The following is a 22,411-nucleotide window of genomic DNA, read 5'->3' on the forward strand; positions in this document are numbered from 1 at the left end:
ACACTGCTGGCCTTCATGCTGATGATCAGAATGGAACAGAAACACTGAGTACATGCTCTGAAGCTCAAGGGATACAGCGGCAGTTTAAGTAAAAGTCGAGAGCCGTGTTCGGGAGATCTCACGGGACTGCTGCTCCTCAGATCACTGGAAGCAGTCGAGTGGAATACACAGAGCTGGAAAACTGCCGGTAAATGGGCTTGGGTTAATGCAAGCCCCTGAGAAATAATGTGTGCTAGCCGGAGCAACAACAAGGTCACCTGGGCACCAACAGCACTCAAGCTCAGTGCAGCGGCAGAAGCCCAGGCAGCTGCCTTGTGCCAAGTCAGTGCAATGGTCCAGCTGGCTCCGTGTTGTCTCTGCTGAGTAAAAGTGGCTGTCTAGGGCAGGGGTCCCCGGCCTTTATGGCTTGGTGAGGACATCCGGTATTTTCCCCAAGAGTATGGTGGGCACTCTCACAAAATGGCTGTGGGCAGGGGGGCAGGCTTGCTCATGCATGAAAGCGGATAGTCACAAGTCACTCTTTTCCCAGAAGGCAAATTGGCGAGACTAAAAGGAAAGTAACTGGCTATGAATCTAAGTACAAGGAAGAGGTGGAGATCTGAGCTGCAGAATGCAAAAACACTCTGTTGAACCCAAATAAAGATGCACCTAGATGGCTGTGCTTTCTTGCAGCATGGCAATGTCCTCTTTTCAGAAATAATAAAAGAATCTTAAGAAATAAACAAACATCGGAAGGGACAGGGAACCGTGGAGGGCACCAAGAGGGTTCTCCACCACACTAGAGAACCCAGATTTAGGATTTTAGGCAAGAGGCTTTCCTAATCCTGCTTAGAGATACCTGGGAGTGAATCTGGATGCTTCTGTATGCAAAGCAGATGATTTGCCACTGAACTTAACACCTTCTGAAAACCACAGGTGTGGAGTGGATAGTTCTAGGATTTAATGCCAAGCTAGCATGAGCTATCAAACAAGGAAAGTTTCATACATGACGGATTTAGAGGGAAGGTTAAGCATTATTGGCAGAGATGCTTAATCATGGTTAGTTATTTTATTACATTTATACCCTGCTTTTTTTCCTTGGAGGGAATGCAAGGCAGCTTTCATAGTCTTCCACTTTATCCTCACATCAATCAACATTAAGCCAGCATTCCTTGGATCAGGTGTTAACAGGGAGCTCCAGCTTATCTAAGCCAGAAGCTTTGCATCAAAACACAGCACATGACAGGAAGGAGTAAGGAGGCGCATGTGGCCATAGCACCTGGCCATGACTTCATAAACCATGGTTTAAGACACCACAGGTGATTGTCTGCATGCAGGCACACCTTGCTAATCAGTCTGGCTGAGCCAAATGCTGTTTAGAAAGAGGAAAATTAATCAGCATGAAAACAGGACTTTTGTGGGACTGAAACAATTTCCCAGAGCATATCTTGTTAGTACCCATTTGCTGCTGCTTGTATACTAATGTTTTTGGGGGAAGAGTACAGGTTGGTTAGTTTCAAAAACAGTCTTTTTGCCTGATAACAGGAACACCGTTATATGGTATGTCAGGTTTTGACCACATGATTTTGTCACTGGTGCTGCAAAAAGAAGGGCTGCTTTGACAATGACAAAAGCAGTGCCCCTGAAGCTACAGTGATTGAGGCTTTGAAGAGGCTCAGGACAGAGACCTTTCACAAGAACAACAGATACGGGAAGTGGAGTAGCCTGCCCTTTCCCAAGGTTGCAAGCTTTATCTCTGCAGTGCCACCAGCAGTTTATAAAACGACCACTGCATTGCTGCTGAAAGGGTGGGGGGATTTCACTGGGGGAGCAGGATGGGGGTAAAAGTGTTAGTAAAGGAACATTCTGATTATGCACATATCAGATGCTTTGTGAAAGAAAGAAAAAACAAAATTCCAAGTTACGAGTCGCATATTGGATTATAGTTTCATTCTTAAAGTAGAAACCCATTATGAAAACATGTAGGAGCCTAGATGCTACTGCAAAAATCCAAAATGGGAAAAACAAACAGGGTTTGGATTTTTAAAAAATTAAAAATGTAATCAGGAAGGTTTCCATCAAATATGACTTGCTTTATTTTGATTAAAAATACTTGCTGCTACAAGCAAAAATAGCAGCTGAGTGAATTAAACAGAGACACAGTTTAAAAAACCTTTGAGGCCTCACTTCAAACAGATACTTGTAATTCAGTCTTTCCCTCCACCGATAGTTAAAAAAAGAAGTTTAGCCAAGAAATGTTAGCCTTGCTATCTGAAAAACTTAAGGTCAAGATTTATTATAAGTAATATATAGCATGGGGTGTGTTGCCTTTAAAAAATCTTACTGCAAAGCAAAGTTAAACTGGCTTATTCTTTAGACTGTTCCACTTTATTCAGAACCAGTTACTATACATCTGGTCCAAGGGCATCAAGTACAGGAATTATAGAGTAGAAGAGTTGGAAGGGGCCATGAAGGTCATCAAGTCCAAACCCCTGCTGTTTAACCCCAGCTGACAATTTAACACCATTCCACTCAGATGGCTGTCCAGTTTCACTTTGAATGTCTGTAGTGTGGGAGAGCCCACCACTTCTCTAGGCAGCTGTTTTCACTGCCATATTGCTCTGACAGTGAGGAAACTTTTCCTGATAACTAGCCTGAACCTGGGTTGTCGCAATTTGACTTGATTATTCCATGTCCTACACTCTGGTATCAGCAAGAAGAGATTTTGACCTTCCTACTTGTGACAGCTTTTGAGGTACTTATAGAGGGATATCATGTCCCCCCTCCTTCTTCTCTTCTCAAGGCTGAACAGTTCTCTCAGTTTCTCTTCACAGGTAGTGTTTCCAAACCCTGGATCATTTTTGATGCCCTCCTCTTGACCCTTTCTAATTTTTCTGCCAGTATAATTAACCAGCAATCTGTGCAGTCCTCTTATTCCAAAAGTAGAATTTACCTTATGTTCTTTATAAATCCCAAGCTCTTTCTCTTTAGCTATCCTTGCTTCTTTTTCTGGAAAAGAATAGTGGGAAATCATGAAAGAACAGCTATCAAATAAAGTATGCATTTATTTATAAGGTTATATAAATAATGTAATTTGTCTTAGGGAGCAATGAGTAGGAGAAAAGAAAGGTCTTTGCCTGGTATCAAAAATACAACAACATAGGTGCTAGGTGGGCCTCTTTGGGGAGGGCATGCAACAGACAGACACAAAGGTTTATATATACCCAGACAGTCAAAGAGACACGTGTGCGTGTGCGAGAGAGAGAGAGAGAGAGAGAGAGAGAGAGAGTTAGTTCACTACATGAATTATCAGAAAAGGAGCTTCATTCATTTTGCTTACCCTTTTGTTCCTTCAGGTAATCCGCATTTTCCTTCATCCACAGTTCTGCTTTTATTTTGGCTTCCGAATCATTAAGTATGTACTACAGGGGAGAAAAAGTGCAATGCCTTCAGCAGTTGATCAAGGAAGCAGTAACACAGTCTTGCATACGATTTGCATACTGACCATCATGAGCTCTCCTGCTTTTCCTCTTCCCCCTTCTTTCTGAGAACAATCTGCTCCATCTAGAGGGAGCTTCCAGGTGGGAGAGAGGAGAGAAAGGAGCTGCAGTGTTGCATACAGCAGAGTGGGGAAGGAAGGAAAGCAGGGAGGGAAGGGAGGGAATGGCAAGAAAAAGAAGTGGGGGGAACTACCAAAGCAGCTGCAGTTGGTGGACATGTTGGGGGCAATGAAGAGAAATGAGTTGCAGCGCCATCCACAGGTCCTTTGCACTGACCTTACAAGGTTCTAGGATACCACCACTATAGTCATAACCATATAGACTTTTGTTAAATCCAGTTAGTTGGAATGGCTGGATAGGAGCACTTCTTTTTTGAAAAAGCAAACAAGAATTGAAGATAACTATGTTGTTCTGCCCCTCCTCCTTTAGCTGCATCCATTTAAGGCATCCAATCCTCCCCATAGTGCTCATGCCACCTGCTCCCACCCCCAGTAAAGAAACACAGGAGAAATAACAAAGAAATAGTTCTCAGCATGTATAGTAGGCCTTTCTCTCTCCACTGAACTCCAGTGTGTCATATCAAAAAAGAAACAGGCATCTTTCCAACGTAATATATCTCTGATAACTCTCTCTCTCTTCATGTTCATATACACACAGGCAGAGGGAGAACATTATCTTAAAGGAAAGACTTCCCCTATACCAACCTCGCAGGCCACTACGACCTTCAGCAGAGGCCCTGCTGGCCATGCCATGGCCTACACATTTTCTTTAGAGAATGACACAGAGATGGGCCTTCTCTGTGGCAGCATTTGCCCTGTAGAATGATCTCCTCTCTGCGGGATGTCAAGTCTCAGTGCTCGTGTGTTTTAGAGACGTACAGAAAAGTCACCTTTTTTCCTTGGGTGTGCCTTCAGCCAGGCACTATTATTAACAAATTCTACAGTGTATCATTGTGCACTTGTTGTACTGTTCTGTTGCTTCATGGTATTGTTGTAAACCTGTCCAGGATTTGTGAAAATTAGGAGTGGCACTAAAATAAGCAAATAAACAAATTTAAGGCTTCTGATAGTCCTCCCTGCTTAATTTGATGGGAAGCATCTAGTGCTGGCTGTGCGCCAGTGCCACAGAAGGAGTTGGGAAAAGGGTTTTCCCACTTGCCTGCAGCCCCTCAAATCTACTCCAGAGCTTGGGGGACCCTCCAGAATAGATTTCAAGGGAAGGAGAATAAGGGGAAGTCCTGTTGCATAGATGGAAATCTGCTTGCAGAATGTTTGATTTAACCCTGTGCCTGCATTCCGTGCCTGTAATCTCCCACCTGGCCGTACCTGCTTATTTTCTCCACTGTTACTTTAATGTTATACTATTAGCCCTGCTACCACTTATACTAACAATTTCCTGAGTTATTGTGATATGTGCTTTATCAGAATAGATAGAAAGCATTTATTGGGTCAATTGGATGCCTGAGTAAAACAGAAGAATCTTGACCTCATGAAACATCTTACATTCTTAACAAATCCACATGCATGTAAAGACTATTACTGCAGAGGGAAGCGGAAGCATTCTTACCATATCTATTTCGCTGTCGTCAATTCCACTTAGATCTAATTCACCATCTCCAGTATTTTCATCTAAACAGAAGCAACAGAAATTTTAATTAGAGTGTGTATTCATTCCAAATCAACTCCGATTCATACCCTGGCTTTAATCATCTCGGAAATACAGTCTTTCCTGATAACTGGTTTGCTAACAAAGCAATCTTCCAGAGGATGAGACCCATCCAAATCAAAAAGGAAAAAGGGAGATTTTTCTTTGAACGACATTTCCCCATTGTTACAGTTCCTTGTGTGAACACAAATTGTCACTGCAGTTAATTAGTGCAGAGAATAGACACCAACAAGGCTTGCTCCCATCTCCTTGGGAATCATTGTTAATATGAGTCAATAGCAAACACTCAATTAAATGCAAAGAAAAGGAATGAGAGGTTAGCAACGCTTAAATGCCCCAAGTCAAGGGTGTGCAACATGTGAATGATGGATGCTAGTGTGAACATATCATATAGTTAAACTACAGAATGTACCACCATAGGAAGTAGTGATGGCCACAAATCTAGAAGACTTCAAAAAAGGATTAGACAGGTTCATAGAAGTAGAGACTTGCTGACCTGCGATAGCATGCCTGCATGCACCAGTTGATGAGAAACCTGGGCAGGGGGTTGCTACTGTGTGTACAGAATGCTGGCCTACATTCCCAATCATCACGCCATTTGCTTTGCTGAGTTACTGGACATATGTGCATATGGAAGATCAGGTGATAGCTGGGTAACAGGAAAACCGTTAGGGAGGGTCGTACTCTGCTGCCCCTCCACAGACCTCCACACAGCCCACCCAACACGCTTGATAGTGAGACTAGCCAGGTTGGTGTATAGGTTTGAATGCCACAACTAAGTGGTAGAAGCGGCTGTTTCCCCATTCCTTTCCCAGGCCATATCACTTGCTCCTATCACACCCCTCTCAGAATCCTGTGTTATAGAAAACAGGGAAGGAATTAGAAAGATGGCTCAAGGACTGGAGGAGTTAGAAGACGGGGAGGTCATTTTCCCACCTAATTTGGGTGGGGTACACAGAACTCCAAATGTTTGGGACTCCAACTCCTAGAAGTCCCTGTTGGAATGGCCAATGGTCAAGGCCGCTGGAAATGGAAGCCCAAATATTTTCAGATCTACTCTTGGCCCACCTGGCCTTACAGCTGTTAATCCTAACACACAGTCTCTGGGTTGTAACTCTGCAACACTATCCAAGAGTGCAGCAATAAAGCAAACTCGAGTGAGGGGAGAAAATCAACTGCTGGACTACAGGATGGAAACATTGTGAGAAATAATGGCCCTATTAGTGATAAGAGGGGAATGATCAGAAGTGCATTAACTGTAGTGCCTTGGGAATAATCCCCCACCCAAATATGTGCATGCACACAGAATCCAGACTTCTGGCAAAAGTTCTGGCTCATATGGTAGATTCCTGATGTTCCAAAAGCCAGAAGCACTGAACTGAAGTGGTAGTTTGGCAGGTGTAGCCAAACAGCAGAGACACACAGAAAACCATTCAACTGGGTTTCGAAACTGGTAGTGGAGGAACACATTTGATTAAGTGCCCATAAATCTCTCAGAAGGCCTAAGCTTGAAACATCATATTCACATGCGAAGAGCATTTCCCCTTCAACACACTAGATAATGTTTTTACATTTATACTCCTTGAGACATTTCGTATACTTTATCATTCCATTCTCTTGGGACTGCACCAGACAACACGCATTTGCCACAGGCAATTTTATGATAATATATTGACAGAAAATGCCTCTAGCAGAAGGTTTTTAAATGGCATGTTTTAGTCATGCGTTTTACTGACAACTCAGCAAACATGAGGCCTTGTTCCACGGTAGGCCAATTTTTTACAGCACAACTTTACACACACCTGGAAAAAAGGCTCCTTTAGTAAACCCCCCTCCCCCGACAACACTTTCCCTCCTATTTAGTCAATATAGGCTTCTTGATGACTTTACATAAATCACCCCAGGATCCAGTAAACACACAAATGTGAGGTCACAATGTCCTTAGCAGCACTCGGGCAACCTTCATTTAGAGACGAGGCTGTTGTGCCAAGTGAAGATTGCCAGGACATGCAATTTGAGCTGAGTGTGCAAAGCAGGTGGACTGACATTAAAAAGGTGAGCGAGTGTTTTTGGTTGAACCAGCACATTCCAGATGGAGACACACAGCACTTCCCCGCCTAACCTCCTAGCTGCAAAGTCCAAATGTTGCTGTCCCCCTTTTGTTCCTGAAGGTTGAGAATGACCCACTGATCTCATTTCTTTGAACTGTGGCTTAATCTCCACCAAGACAGCCACCAGTCAAGTACTAAGTTGGGGCAATGAACTTGCCACTGCTTGGTAAATTGTCCTGACCATAACAATCTGCCAAGAGGAAAGGAAAAGATTGCCATGTTTCTGCAGCAAATCAGAAATACAGGGAAACCGAGGAGTAGGATTATTTTCCTCCCCAGTTTGTAGGATAATTTAAAGACAACAGCACACTATTAACTGCATTATCATCCCACCCTTGGTCCAAAAAGAGCAACACTGGAGCTGCCTTATACCAGCTCAGATCTGTATCTAGACCAGAGGTGTCTATTCTGAGTGGATGCAAACAGACTTCCAGAGTCTTCAGCACATGATTGGTCAACAGATTTGGCATTCTCAAAGTTGTGGGCATACTCACAAAATGGCTGCCTTAGGGCTGCCCAGTCCATTCATAAAACAGCTGCTGTGGCAGGGCACAAGGCCAAACACAAAACACTCTTTCCTCCAAAAGGCAAATACATAAAAGAAAATAAACTTATCCAAGAATCTAAGTGAAAGGCAGAAGTGGGAATCTGAGCTCTACCACAGAAGTCCTCTCTGTTGAACTTAAATAAAGATGGGGCTGGAGGGCAGCATTGAAGCAAGGCACCATCCCAGTTTTGAAAAATAATAATAATCTTTTAAGACAAATTACTCAGAAAGGAGCCTGGTGGGTAAATTGCAGCCCGTGAGCCCCAGGTAGAAGAGCTCACCAATTCTCCAAAGCACACACAGTCAGGGTTCCATCACTAAGCTAGAGTCCCTCCATCAACATGCATAGAGATGGCGACTCCACTTCAGCTGTATAACAACCCAGTGAGATCAATGGGGCTGAGAGTAACCGGCCCAAGGTCACCCAGTGAGCTTCATGGTTGAGTAAGGATGTGAACTCAATTATCTCCAAGCGGGGGATCCACTAGTAGGGGAGACACCTGGCAGTCCCACCATACCACCAAGGCAAGCCATCACTTGGGAAACGGCTTTCTGCACTCACGGGTTGTCCCTGGTAACTGTGCCTCAAATGCAGCACTATAATTAAACTGGGTTAAAAGATCCTAAATATTAATTATCTTCTAAAACGGGAAGTGCTCTGTTGGACCAGATCAATATTCACCCAATCCCTCATTCTTTGCAAGAATCCCAGCAACCAGGGGGAGACACAGGGTGATCCACCAGCCAGTTATTACCTGTCTGCCTTCTGCCAACTCCTGTTTTAAGACATTGTTCAGAAATTAACAGGCAAATCGTTTTATGCGCTACCTTCACTTTTTCAGCACCTCCACATTTCTTTAGAAGTTAACTTAGTACGTTTGAACTTTGAGGCATGTGTCTCAGTCTAATCCTCCCAAATTATTCTTAATGTTTTGTAAAAAAACACAAAAATGGGAAAATGTCTGAAACTGCAAAAATCTTTAATATGCTAGTCTGAAAATTAGGCTGTTTCCATGTACTGCAGATCACTTTGATGTCAACAGTTGAATTTCAACTTGTTCTGGAATGTCGAGTCAGTTGTTTTCCCCATCAGTGACAGGGACAGAGAACTCATTTGCCAACTGCCCAATTGCAGGAAAAGGATCTAAAAGGAAGTGATCCAAAATAAGCATGACCTGTCCTCAAGAGAAGCAGCACAGGGAGTAATTGATGGCTACTGGTCCTGCCTGCAAATAGCCACTCTTCCATTGGTCTGACAGGCATTCATTACATGAAAGGATTTCACCAAGAATACATGGGGTATTCAAATTCCCAGGTTTTATGTCCCCTCTAAACAAAATTGTTTTGTTATACAATAAACATCCACTGTAATGCTCCAACTTGAGAAGGAAAAACAGCTGCTCCAACACAGCCCAGCAAACACCAGGGCAATCGTCAACAAAACCAGCCGATCAGCCCAAACCACGGAGAGTGGCCATCTGTTGTCCATTAAACAGCTTGCTCCAGAGACAGGGGGAAAGGAGCTCCTGACTTTTGGCTCTTTTTCAGCCAAAAACAGGCACCCCCTTTCTGCTCACGTTTTCCAAAGAGTTCCTGAACAATATTCCAATCTTTAATAGAAAGGCCTGAATTTTTGTATAAACACAGATGTGACCACTACTTTGGCCCATGATCTTAAAACAACCTAAGTCTGAATGGTTTTGATGTGGTTCCTTACAAGTTTTGACTTTTTTCTTCTTCTTCCAGAGGAAGTTAAAGCCTGCAGAGCACAGGTAAAAACAGAGTTATGAGGTTTTTTTTTTAAAAGAGGTACTGCTTTAGGCGATTAATCCTGTAAGCAGATCAGAGAGTGTCTTTGCGGTTAAACAAGGGCAAGGAGCAACAGACATGCACCCCACCACCTTCCCTGCCCATTCTAATCTCTCTAGCATAACCAGCAGCTTCCGCAGCTTTCGATCAAGTCTCCAAGTCAATTACAGTCCTGCAACTTGAAAGCATCTGTCATGCTGTTCAGCGCTGCCGCCACCTCCCCTTCCCCTCCTCTCGGCCCCAGCCCTCCAGAAGATAAATGCAAGCGTTGCAAAAGAAAGAGAAAGGTCCATTTCTCAGCAGGAAAGCACGCCGCTTTGTTCATAAAAGCTCCTAGATTCGATCTTTGGCCACTCGGGTTCAAAAGATTTCTGGGAGCAGGATTTGGAAAGATTTCCACCTATGATAGGTCCGAATGATTGCCAGTCAGAGAAGACACCGCTAAGAGTACAAGGGAAGCTTCACAGCCCGTCAATTTGGGGTTCATAATGCTTAGTTCAGAACGGCTTTGTAGCTACAAGTTTTATTCTTCTACCAGCCCTAACCCCATGCCCTACCCTGTCCATGCAGATCATGATGGAAAGCCCTGATCAGACTTACTTCTTGTAGAGAAGGGGTGGACGCCATTGCCACATCACCAAGATTTGCAACAGCAAAAACACCACCAGAAAAAACAAGTGTGATTTAGCTGTTTTCATCTTCTGTGGCAGCCTGTTGCCCAAACCCGGAAGCAAAACATGGTTGGTGTGTGTGGGGGGGGGGGTTGCCACTGTTGTCAAAATCAGCTGCATGGCAACAGCAGGAATAAGATCCATAAGGGGGCCATGATGGGCAAAAATGACTCCTGGATACCCCAAACTTGTTCATTCCTGCTGTGGGGAATTCAACTTAACAGTTGAAAACAGCAAGGCTTTCTGAGGAAGGCTCTAGAATTACCTCTTGAAGGAAGCACATCTGACAAAATGAACTGTCTGTTTGTTAATTCAGGATTTTGGGAACCAGATCTGTGGGGTTAGTGGGAAAGTTGCTGCTGCTGCTATTGATTCCGTGGTTTTATTGTCTGCCATTTTAAGATGGATTTCTAGCAGTTTTATCACTCCTAATCAGACCTGGCATCCAAGGTCAGCATAATCAGCCACCTGCCAAAGCTCACCTTCCTGCAGCAGTTTCACTGCAGAGATGCTGGCGCGTTTCCTGGGGAGGCACACATTCCTTGCATAGGAAGCCACGCTGAGAATGGCAGGCAGCTGGCAGTGAAGGAATGGGTATACATTTTAGAAATAAGTTATAGAAATTGGAAAATGACAAATCATTCCAGAGGCCCTGGTGATGCTGCAGAGATCTCTAGGGTGATTTTTTTTAACTGCACAAGTAGCAAATCAACTCAGCCTCACACAGGCTGGAATAAGAGCTTGACTGATTGGCGTGGCCAAACCTTCAAGCAAACTTACACAGCAGTCATATTTGTGTGTTCCATCTGAGCAGAGCCATCGCTGTTGACGGCCTAGGCAGGGGGACCAGCTATGGACTGCCCCACAGTCCACAGGCACATGTCTGCCTCCACAGTCTATTCACCTTCCTACAGACCCACGAAGCTACCTGCTGGTTCTGAAGTCTGCCCCATGAGGCTGCAGATCTTACTGAAGGCTTTGACCACATGGACACATTTATATTATTCAACACCAGGGTCCACAACCATTTCTGACCACATTTTGCCACTTGAGAAACTTTTGTGACTATCACCACAAAATGCCTAACCAGTGGATCAGCATGCAGAAACACATAACACCTCTTCAATACAGAATTGTCTAATGCAGCTAACTTCTAGAAGCAATGTTTTGTTAACTCATATGTTTTGGCAATGCTTAATAGCTGCTTCTTTCTAGGAAGAGGTTATGACAAATTCTGTACTGAAGGATGTTCATGTTCATGGATGTACATGCTTTTTCATATCGTTTATCACAAAGCCACAAAATAAGAAATGGTGGGCATTTTTGTGGCTTTGTGATAGCTAAAAAATGGATAACACAACAGTGGGAGGGTAAACACCTCCTAAAATGCCATGGACCTTACTATGCTTCCCATATTTGAACAGGTGCCATATAAACACCACTTTCAAATGGATACTTATAGCCCAATTTCTATAAAAGTCCATGCATTTCATATGTATTTATTGCTACAAATATATACAGATCTGTGCTTGTGCATTAAAAAAATGAAAAGCTGATGGCCCAAGCACTAGACTAAGGGCTGTTTTGCAGGCACCACTGAAGATGCTCATGGGTGCCATGGCACCCATTGTGTTGGCCCCCCTTGACTCATGGACTGTTGAGAACAAAATGCCCCCAGGGTACGCACTCCTGGGTTTCACTGTCTCGGTGCGATGGGGCTGACAGATGGGTGCATGCGTGAGCAGGAGGGCGGCCACAGACTCGTTTACAGGAGGCGCTGCTCGGATCATGCATCATAAACCTGTGCTCTCTTGCCAGCCTTTCCCATTGAGAAATGGAAGACTGCCCCAGCCAGGTGCGATCCAGGATGTCCTCCTGGGCTAAAAGATACGCGAGAATGGCATGGCTCTGCTGCCACTCAGCCCGTCCAGAACATGAGTAAGAGGCCCTAGCGTCTTGGGACAGCCACTTGAGTCCTGATGGACCTCTGCCATGCTGCCCTGCCTTGTTGGAGCTGTCACCGAAGGAGACCTGCAAAGGAACGATATGCAGAAAGAGACCTGTGGACACCCTGGTGCCCCAGGCTTTTCAGGCTACCATGGGCAATGCCGGCTTCTGAAGAGCACACAGATTTGCAAACAAGCTTGTGGATGTGGCCAGTGGCAAACGCCCCAGATCTGAACAGAAATGCGCCATGTAAGTCACAAAACTCAGTCACAGTTAAGCCCATTCATTTCCAAGAAGCATGTGCTTAAATCTCTCTTCTGGAATCAACAGAGCCTAGAAGTGCTGAAGTAGGCCCTATTTCTGCTTTTCCATTTTACAGATTGCTTCTTCCAATTAACAGGTTGCCACTTAAAAAGTCATGCAACCTTTTGTCTTTAAATTAAACGGAGAATGCATTACTTGACGTTATACTTTGAAATATTTACATGTATTTATTTATTTATTTATTTATTTATTTATTTAAAGCTTTTGTATGCTGTCCTATTATACAAAATCTCAGGACAGCTGACAATATTAAAAAGGACAATTAAAACAACAATGTCAATAATAAAACAGAACAAAACAATAAACCAAACAGAGAGACTAAACTTAAAAACTATTAGAGTTGAAAATACTGTTTAAATAAAAAGTTTTGGCCTGGCGCCAAAAAGAGTATAAGCTCGGCGCCAGGCGTACCTCTCTGGGGAGCGCATTCCAGAGTCTGGGCACCACAGCAGAGAAGGCCCTACTCCGAGTTGATGACCTTTTTACCTCTCTTAGAGAGGGTTCCCAGAGCAGGGCTTCTCCCATAGATCTTAAGGGGTGGGAGGGCATATAAGGAAGGAGACGTTCCTTCAGGTATCCTGGTCCCAAGCCGTTTAGGGCTTTATAGGTCAAAACCAGCTTCAACCGGAAGCCAGTGGATCTGGTAGAAGACCAGCGTTATGTGGGAGTAACGGCTGGTCCCCGTCAGCAGCCTGGCTTCTCTATTCTGCAGCAGCTGCAGTAGCCAGACCATTTTCAAGAGCAGCCCCATGTAGAGCATGTTGCAGTAATCCAAGCGGAAAGTTACCAGAGCATGTATCACTGTTGCAAGGGAGTGCTCACTGAGGTAAGGATACAGCTGATGGTTGAAGTTGTAGGAAAGCACTCCTTGCCACCACCGCCACCTGGAACTCCAGTGACAGCTCTGGGTCAAGGAGCACTCCCAAGCTGCGGACCCTATCCTTTAGAGGGAGTGCTACCCCATCCAGAACTGGGTCAAAATCACCTACCTGGAGACCCACACCGCCCACCAACAGGATGTCCATCTCATCTGGATTGAGGTTCATTTTATTGGCTCTCATCCAGCCCATCACCTTGGCCAGGCACCAGTTCAGTACAGCCACTGCCTCATCTGGAGCAGATGTAAATGAGAGGTAGAGCTGGGTGTCATCAGTATGCTGATGACTCTGCAGCCCAAACCTCCTGATGACTTCTCCCAGTGATTTCAGGTAGATGTTCAATAGCATGGGGGACAAAATAGAGCCCTGCAGAACTCGATGGCAAAGCTGCCATGGAGCAGATCCAAAGTGCCCCAGCACCATCAGCTGGAATCGGCCAGCCAGATAGGCACAGAAGACATCGAGACCCTAAGACATTTCTGTTATTTCTAGAACAGGAGGCTAAACTATGTCCAAATAAGAGGATTTCTTTACCGCCAGACAGTAAATGGATTACAGAGAATCCTGTACTGTTAAGTACAACTCAATTTTCCTGTACCAGGCTATTAATGAAGCACTATGCTATAAAATAAAATATTATGTGTTATAAGATTGTGCAATTGTTTTTAATTGTTTAAAAACACACTAGCAGAGAATTCAAGCCCTTCAATGTGGCAATAATTAAAATAGCATTTATTTATTAATTTTCTGACCTCTCAATAGTCAATGCTTCCTAGATGTTCAAACAAATCAGAAATATGGCAGATTTCCACAGCATGATCCAAATTATATGCATTAACCCTATAAAATCAATTAGTCTGCTCTCAAATAGGCATGTCCACATGGCACAGCAAGACACATAAACCAAATGCCTGATCTGGGATACAAACACCGACATCAACTAAATGCAGCCATTTAAGTCCTAATACTTGTTTATGCTCATATTACTTATCCATCGAGTATCAAGTCAGCCCTCCTCCGGGTACTCACCCTCCTAATATCATTCACAGAGGGTTCCCGGAGAAGGGCATCTGTTGCTGATCTCAAGGGGCGGGAGGGCATATATGGGCGCAAGCATTCCTTTAGATATCCAGGTCCCAAGCCGTTTAGGGCTTTATAGGTCATAACCAACACCTTGCATTGGGTCTGGACTTCAATCGGGAGGCCGTGGAGCTGACGGAGAACTGGGGTTATATGAGAACAACACCCAGTCCCTGTCAGCAACCTGGCAGCTCTATTCTGCACCAACTGAAGTATCCGGACCGTCTTCAAGGATAGCCCCACGTACAGTGCACTACAGAAATCTAATCGGGAAGTTACCAGCGCGTGTGTCACTGTCGCCAGGCAGTCGTTCTCCAGGAAGGGACACAGCTGATGAATCAGCCGAAGCTGAAGGAAGGCACTCCTCGCCACCACCATCACCTGAGCTTCTAGAGACAGCTCAGGGTTGAGGAGCACTCCCAAGCTGCGAACCCTGTCCCTCAGAGGGAGTGCAACCCCATTTAGGACAAGGCCCAAGTCCCCCATCCTGAGGCCCGAGCCACCCACCAACAGGACCTCCGTCTTGTCTGGATTGAGCTTCAGTTTATTGGCCCTCATCCAGCCCATTACCTCGGCCAGGCACCAGTTCAGCACAGCCACTGCCTCACCTGGATTGGTTGAAAATGAGAGGCAGAGCTGGGTATCATCAGCATACTGATGATTTCGCAGCCCACACCTCCTGATGACCTCTCCCAGCGGTTTCATGTAGATGTTAAATAGCAAAGGGGACAAAATGGACCCCTGTGGAACTCCATGGCATAACTGCCATGGCGCAGAGCCATAGTCCCCCAGCACCACCTTCTGAAATCGGCCGTTGAGATAGGAGTGGAACCACTGCCACGTGGTCCCTCCGACCCCCAATCCCGCTAGCCTATTCAGAAGGATACCATGGTTGATGGTATCGATGCACTCCCCCTGTCTCTCTCTCTGCACAGGTCATCGTACAGGGCGACCAAGGCAGATTCAGTGCCATACCCGGGTCTGAAGCCAGACTGAAATGGGTCCAGATTTACCAGATAAATGGTACGAATGCCGATTAATGTCTCTCTGAGTTATAACGCAACAAAATAGAAAGGTGATGGAAAGGCTCATAAGAGGGATAGCTATTAATAGGGAATTTCATGGCCAATACCAAAGTGGGGGCAGTGGACACAACTGAGGAGCAGGTGATCCAGATCCAGAAGAATCTGGACAGGCTGTGAAAATAGGTGGGAGACAAAAGGATGGCATTCAATGTGGATAAGTACAAGGTCGTGCACTTGGGACACAAGAATACGTATCACAGGTACAAGATAGGGGACAAGTGGCTGAAGATCAGCACTTGTGAAAGGGATCTCAGGGTATTTGCCAACAGCAAGCTGAGCATGAGCCAGCAGTGTGGCACAGTGGTTATGAAGGCAAACATCACCCTTGGATGTATAGCCTGAAGCATGGCTTCCAGATCTAGGAAGGTGTTGATACCACTCTACATGACTCTGGTGCACCCACAATTGGAGTACTGCATCCAGTTCTGGACTCCATGTTATAGGAGAGTCATAGCTAGGTTAGTATCAATTCAGCGCAAGGTCACAAGAATGGTACCCGGGTTGGGAGGGATGACATATGAGGAGAGACTGAGGGAACTGGGTCTTTTCAGCCTGGAGAAGAAGAGACTTCAAGAAGACCTTTTAGCGACTTAAAGGTATGTGTGGGGATGTCATGTGGAGGAGGGCTGTGACCTGTTCTTCCCTGCAGTGGAGGGCAGGACTCATTCCAATGGTGCAAAGCTCATGGAACCAGGCTTCAGGTTAGATGTCAGGAAGTACTTCTTGATGGTTACAGCCCCTAGGATATGGAACAAGCTTCCAAGGGAGATGGTTGAGGCCCTATAAGTGAGGGTGTCCAAAGAAAAATTGGACAATGAGCACAGCTGGCTGGGGGTCAGTCTAGATGGCCCAGGAGACCATTTCTGACTCGCTATGCTTCTATGTTTCTAAACTGTGGAAAAGTAAAAAGGGGGCAAATACTGCAAGACACTATAGATACATACCTATCTATGTATCTATATCTCTACACACACACACACACACGGAGGGAGGGAGGGACGGCGAGCGAAGTCATTATGTTCCCTGTATCTCTGTCACACTCTAGCAAAAAACTCAGCTTTGGAAGAAGGCTATGCAAATGAAGAGGATCAATCCTGCATAGGATCCCCTGATGTAGGTAGGGCAGAATGAGTCACCAGCAAGCCCCAGAGAGCATTACCAGGCAACATAAGCCAGCTGGAAACCTGCCCCAGATGCTCCTGTACTTGCACCCACAAAAGCTGATGCAGTAAGACACCAATTCGCCATTATGGCCCCCAAGCCTCTTTGTTGTTTTGGGAAGACTTGCATGACTAATCGTCTGGATACTTTCTGCCCTCTCCAACCATCACCTTATATAAATTTCCCAACATTCTCTCTTTTGGCAGCAGAACAGGTGTGACGTTTATTGTGCGCAAGCAATTGATGAACAGATTTTTTAAAGATACACATGGAGTGGGGGCGGCACTTAAGCAGCACCTAGGCAATAATAGCTAACAGCTGTATTGATTAAAATAAAATATCCTGATTTTTTTTAAGTATGTTCTTACAAATAGAAGCTTCCATCTTGAGTACCAATGTGGTATGACTGGAGTTAGTGTGTTGGACTGGGGATCTGGGAGATCTCGGCCTAGTCCCTGCTCACACATGAAGCTCATTGGGTGACTTTGGGCCAGTCACAGACTCTCCACCTCACTTTATTTATTTAAAGCTTTTATAGACCGTCCATTCATTCATTCAGAAAATTTGTAGGCCGTCCATCACTGTCGTCTCTGGACGGGTTACAACATTATTTCAATCCTCAATCAAATAAGTTAACTGTTCCACACTGAGCATAAACTAATCTATTTAAAATAAATCTAACACAATTAAAATAACTATATGTTAAAATATCGGTCAAAGAAAAAGGTCAAAGAAAAGCATATAATGACGGCGCCAGGCGGACCTCTCTAGGGAGCGCGTTCCATAGTCGGGTCACCACCGCAGAGAAGGCCTTCCTCCGAGTACTCTGTCTCCTGACCTCTTGCAAAGAGGGTTCCCGGTGGAGGGCCTCTGCTGCCGATCTAGGAGGTGGGAGGGCATGTAGGGAAAAAGGTGTTCCTTAGGTATCGTGGTCTCAAGCCATTTAAGACTTCATAGGTAATAACCAGCATCTCAAATTAAGCCCGGACTTCAATGGGAAGCCAAGGGATAGAGGACTGGAGTTATGTAAGAGTAACGACCAGTCCCCGACAGCATCCTGGCAGCTCTATTTTGCAACATCTGAAGTGTCTGGGCTGTCTTCAAGGGCAGCCCACGTAGAGTGCATTACAGTAATCCAAGCGGGAAGTAACCAGTGCGTGTGTCACTGTTGCTAGGCAGTTCTCCTCCAGGTAAGGATGCAGCTGATGGATCATCCAAAGCTGAAGGAAAGCACTCCTCACCACCACTGTCACCTGGGCTTCCAGGGACAGTTCCGGATCGAGGAGCACCCCTAAGCTGCGGACCCTGTCCTTTAGAGAGCATGCAACCCCATCTAGGGCAGGGCCCAAATCACTTACTCGGAAACTCGAATCACCTACCAACAGGACCTCTATCTTACCTGGATTGAGCTTCAGTTTATTGGCCCTCATCCAGTCCATTACCTCAGCCAGGCACCAGTTCAGGACAGCCACTGCCTCACCTGGGTTAGTTGAAAACGAGAGGTAGAGCTGGGTGTCATCAGCGTACTGATGACTCCACAGCCCAAACCTCCTGATGACCTCTCCCAGCAGTTTCATGTAGATGTTGAATAGCAAGGGGGACAAAATAGAGCCCTGTGGTACTCCATGGCAGAGTTGCCATGGCACAGAGCCGAAGTCCCCCAGCACCACCTTCAGGAATCAGCCGGCAAGGTAGGAGCGGAACCACTGCCAAGCAGTGCCTCCTACTCCCAACCCACCAGCCTATCCAGGGGGATACCATGGTTGATGGTATCAAAAGCCGCTGAGAGGTCCAGCAGAACCAACAGAGACGCACTCCCCCTGTCTCTCTCCCTGCACAGGTACAGGGGGACCAAAGCAGATTCAGTACCATACCCGAGTCTGAAGCCAGAGTGAAATGGATCCAGATAATCAGTTTCACCCAAGAGTACCTGGAGTTGTCCCGCCACCACCCGCTCCAACACCTTGCCCAGAAACAGGATGTTGGCTGCCGGTATGTAATTGGTAGCCATCTATGGATCCAGGCACACCTTCTTTACTAGTGTCTTAGGACAGTTTACAAAGCACAAGTAAATAAAAATGGCACAGCAACCAGTGATTAAACATTAAAACCACAATTAAAACCAATTAACAATTAAAATAACAGGAAAATAAAAAGGGTTTTGCCTGTGGCCAAAAATGAAGACCTATCTGACAGGGTTGTTGTGAAGATAAAAATGGAGTGGAGGAGAACAAAGTAAGCCATGTTCTGTTCCTCACAGGTAGGACAAAAATGGAATGTGTTAATGATATCAGCTTTGGAGAAGGAATATTTTCATCAGGAAGAAAGGGAGTAAAACTCTTCCTACATGCCCAGTTCCCAGTCCGATTCAGGTCACTCTCTCCACTGGTGGCTGATTAAGTTCTAGAAATTGGGCTCACGAGCAATTAACATCAGTACATCACATGCAGTATAACTTATGATCACACTCTTAGAAGCTCTTAGCAGCTTGAGATTCCATTGTGCTTCTTTAGCATCCCACTACTGCCGCTCCAGAACTCACAAATCCATCTGACCAGCAGTGCCCCTTTTACACATGCTGCTGCCTTAGGGCAAAGAACACAGCATAAATGAGGTGTTAATAAAAGGGGAATTCAAAATGTTTGAAACTAAGGGTTTAGGCAAAAAGGAAAAGAGCAGTGCAGAATGGGCTATGTCTCCCCAAACCTGTCTTTAAAACAAGCAAGAAGAGTGGCATATAAGCATGAGTAACATTAACTGGATTACAGAGTTGCTGACTTTAGGATACACAGACTTATAAGCGCTTAGTGGGGCTGTCACATTCATTCATAGAATCGTCCTAACTCTGAGACAACTTAATGGCACATAACAACAACAACAAGGGCACACAGCTCATCCCCACCTCTAGGAATAAGGCGGCAAATCTCATACCAATGAGATGCAAAGGACAAGGATTGGTAGCCAGGAAATGTAAGGAAACAAGACGTTGACGTGTCTTTGCTTCTCTGGTCCTATTCTGGCCTCACAGGACTCTTCTAACTCCCAGTAAGTTTCTTTTCGCTGCCAGATTTTGCTGTTCCAGTCTTTCCACAGGAGTGGAGAAAAAGGGAAACGGCTGATTCAGCATCTGACGGGCTACAGTGTGGCTTCCGAAGATTAGGATTAAGCTGGAGCACACTGTGGCACTGAATAGGTCCTGCGACCCATAACGGTGGCCAGCATGTAAATGCACATAAGCATCTGTGTTTACTTGCTAGCCACACCATTTCTCCCAGATGTTCTGGATAAGATTTTTATTTGTGGAAGTGCTCTCAAGATTGTTTGAAACAGATGGTAAATCTTCATAATAGGCTCTAATTGTGGAGGGAAAAATTAAGCCATGCAGAAGAAAAGCCTGCACAAATATCTTTCTCTCTTGTTCACGCACACTTTCTACTGTTAAAAAGAACATAAACGCTTGTACTGCAAAGTATGTTTTATATATAACTGAGCTCAGCTTCTATGTTGAAGTAAAACGTGTTCTGTGTTTTATAGGTGAACAGTGGCAATGCAGGGTTCTGTCCTGGGGTTAATTAGGAATCCGTTTTCACTTGGGCAGCTCTACAGGGGTACCCTTCACAGAAACCCTTCCCACCACTACTGTTATTATAAAATGAAAAATAACACACTTAATGCAACAAAAGATTAAAGGTTAAATCTGTTTGGGCTCTTAATAAACACAAGTTTCAAAATCACAACTTTTATTAAAGTTTCACAAAGCTGCTCAATTTCACCTGCTCATTTTTCCCTAACTGAACAGCCTTGTGAAGCTCAAATGCCTCCATCAGTAGAAAATTGCCTATTTCTTTCCGCTTAATTCCATGGCTGGTCCAATCAAAGAGGCAACCACTGGATGCCTGCCTTTACAAAAGATTCCGCCAGGACAGCCCCCTCAATACCAACAAATGTGTCTGATTGAAAGCACCAGTAGAATGGAGAAAGAGCAAATTTCTACATTTTATGATATATGCCATTTTTAATGCATGGGTTTACATAAAATATTCAGCCCATGATTGATGATGATGTAAGCAGACCTGTGACAGTAGTCCAGTTAATTCATGCGGAACGCAAATATTCTGGTAAGTTACATAAGTTAAAAAAATATCATTTTGATCAGTAAGACTTTGGGGTTGGAGGTCGGAAAAGTATTACTTTGCTCCAGTTACTAAATGTCGTGCCAACAATCTAGACTCTTGCAATCATATCATTTGCTAGAAAGTAAAAACAGAAAGGTACAGAAATAAATTCCAGAAAATAGGAAAACTGCACTAATCACAAGTGTTGAATTATATTCTGTCATCTCCTAGCCAAGGCTATCTCACAATTTGCTATAAAAGTCTAAGTATGGCAAGGGGAAGATGTAACAAGAAGCCACGCTAAAAGGGAAATCAAAAGAAAGGCTGCCAATGTCTTCTCCTCGGCCCTGCAGGAAGAGGCGATAGAAGGGTAAAGCATGTGAGCCCAAAGCTCACTGCAGCTGATGCACTTCATTTGAAACTACAGTTTAGAACAAAGGGTGGGAAATTCGTGGCCCTCCAGATGTTTGGGGCTACAACTCTCATGAGGTCTAGTTAGAATAGCCACCGGTGATGGATGATGGGTGTTGTAGGCTAAAGCATCAAGAGAACCACAAGTTGTCACCCCTGAACTAGAATGACAGGTAAGCACAGGGAATGGGCCAGTTCACATGATCGCAGTGTGGTTAATAACCCAGGGTAGCTTGTTAGCTAAATTGTGCGTGCAAGTTACATGCCGGTTGATTTACATATTAAGCTTGCTGGGTGTAGCGTGCTATGACATCTGAACTAGTGGGGATGGGTAACTGGCGTGGTTAACAAATCACTCAGAACCCACAGATTGTTGTAGGGATGCTGAATAGTTTGCCTGGTGAAGGTAATTGTACGAAGGTGAGTAGAGCACAGTGCCCCCCAATCTGGTGCTCTCCCAATGATTTGGACTGGATTCCTGACCACTGGGTACTCTGATTGGAACGGAAGGGAGATGATGCTTAAAACATCTGGAAGGCAGGCTGAGGAAGTCTGCAGTAGAATATGATTCAGTATAACCCTCAAGCTGCTTTCCCAGTCTGTATTCTACATGCTACCAGTCAAACATGAACAACATGAGCAAAACTCAGGGAAGAAAGGTTCCGGTTAGATGCCAGGAAGTACCTCCTGACAGTTAGGATCCCTAGAGTATGGAATAGGGTTCCACAGGAGGTGGTTGAAGCCCCATCGGTGAGGGTGTTCAAGGAAAGACTGGACATGCACATGGTAGGCATGTCATGAGTGAGCTGGCTGGAGCCGGGGGTCAGACTAGATGGCCCGGAAGACCCCTTCTGACTCGTTCTGTTTCTGTGTTTATATGTCTCTAACCTACTTCCCTGGACCTTCTCTTCTCTTTTCTAACCTGCCTGTTCAATAACCCCAGCCATTTAGAAAATTACTAGAGCCTTTTAATAGTGTTGAGAAAGAAGATGCCTTTGGCTAATTTCATCTTTACTTTATTTAAAATCTTTCTTGCCACAAAATGTAATTAAATCCTCAGATCAAGTTTTATGGGCAACGTGGTTCCTTAGCAGCAATGTCAAAAGACAAATGGGAAGGTCAAAAATC

General features: G+C 44.8%; 1 protein-coding gene across 1 annotated transcript in view; it reads right to left on the minus strand.

Moving 5' to 3' along the window:
• Positions 1 to 2,819: 2,819 nt before the first annotated feature.
• LOC123023904 (transcription factor IIIB 90 kDa subunit-like) overlaps positions 2,820 to 22,411 on the minus strand; it is a gene marked incomplete at its 3' end in the record, with an annotated part of 84,139 nt that continues 64,547 nt past the window's right edge. The window contains exons 8-10 of the mRNA XM_044431041.1: positions 5,046 to 5,107; positions 3,320 to 3,401; positions 2,820 to 2,988 (exon numbers count right to left, since the gene is read on the minus strand). Coding sequence (XP_044286976.1) covers positions 2,820 to 2,988; positions 3,320 to 3,401; positions 5,046 to 5,107 — 313 coding nt within the window. The remainder of the gene's footprint in view (positions 2,989 to 3,319; positions 3,402 to 5,045; positions 5,108 to 22,411) is intronic.

Source organism: Varanus komodoensis, unplaced genomic scaffold (assembly GCF_004798865.1).
Source record: "Varanus komodoensis strain SLA01 unplaced genomic scaffold, ASM479886v1 scaffold219, whole genome shotgun sequence".
Classification (NCBI taxonomy): domain Eukaryota; kingdom Metazoa; phylum Chordata; class Lepidosauria; order Squamata; family Varanidae; genus Varanus; species Varanus komodoensis.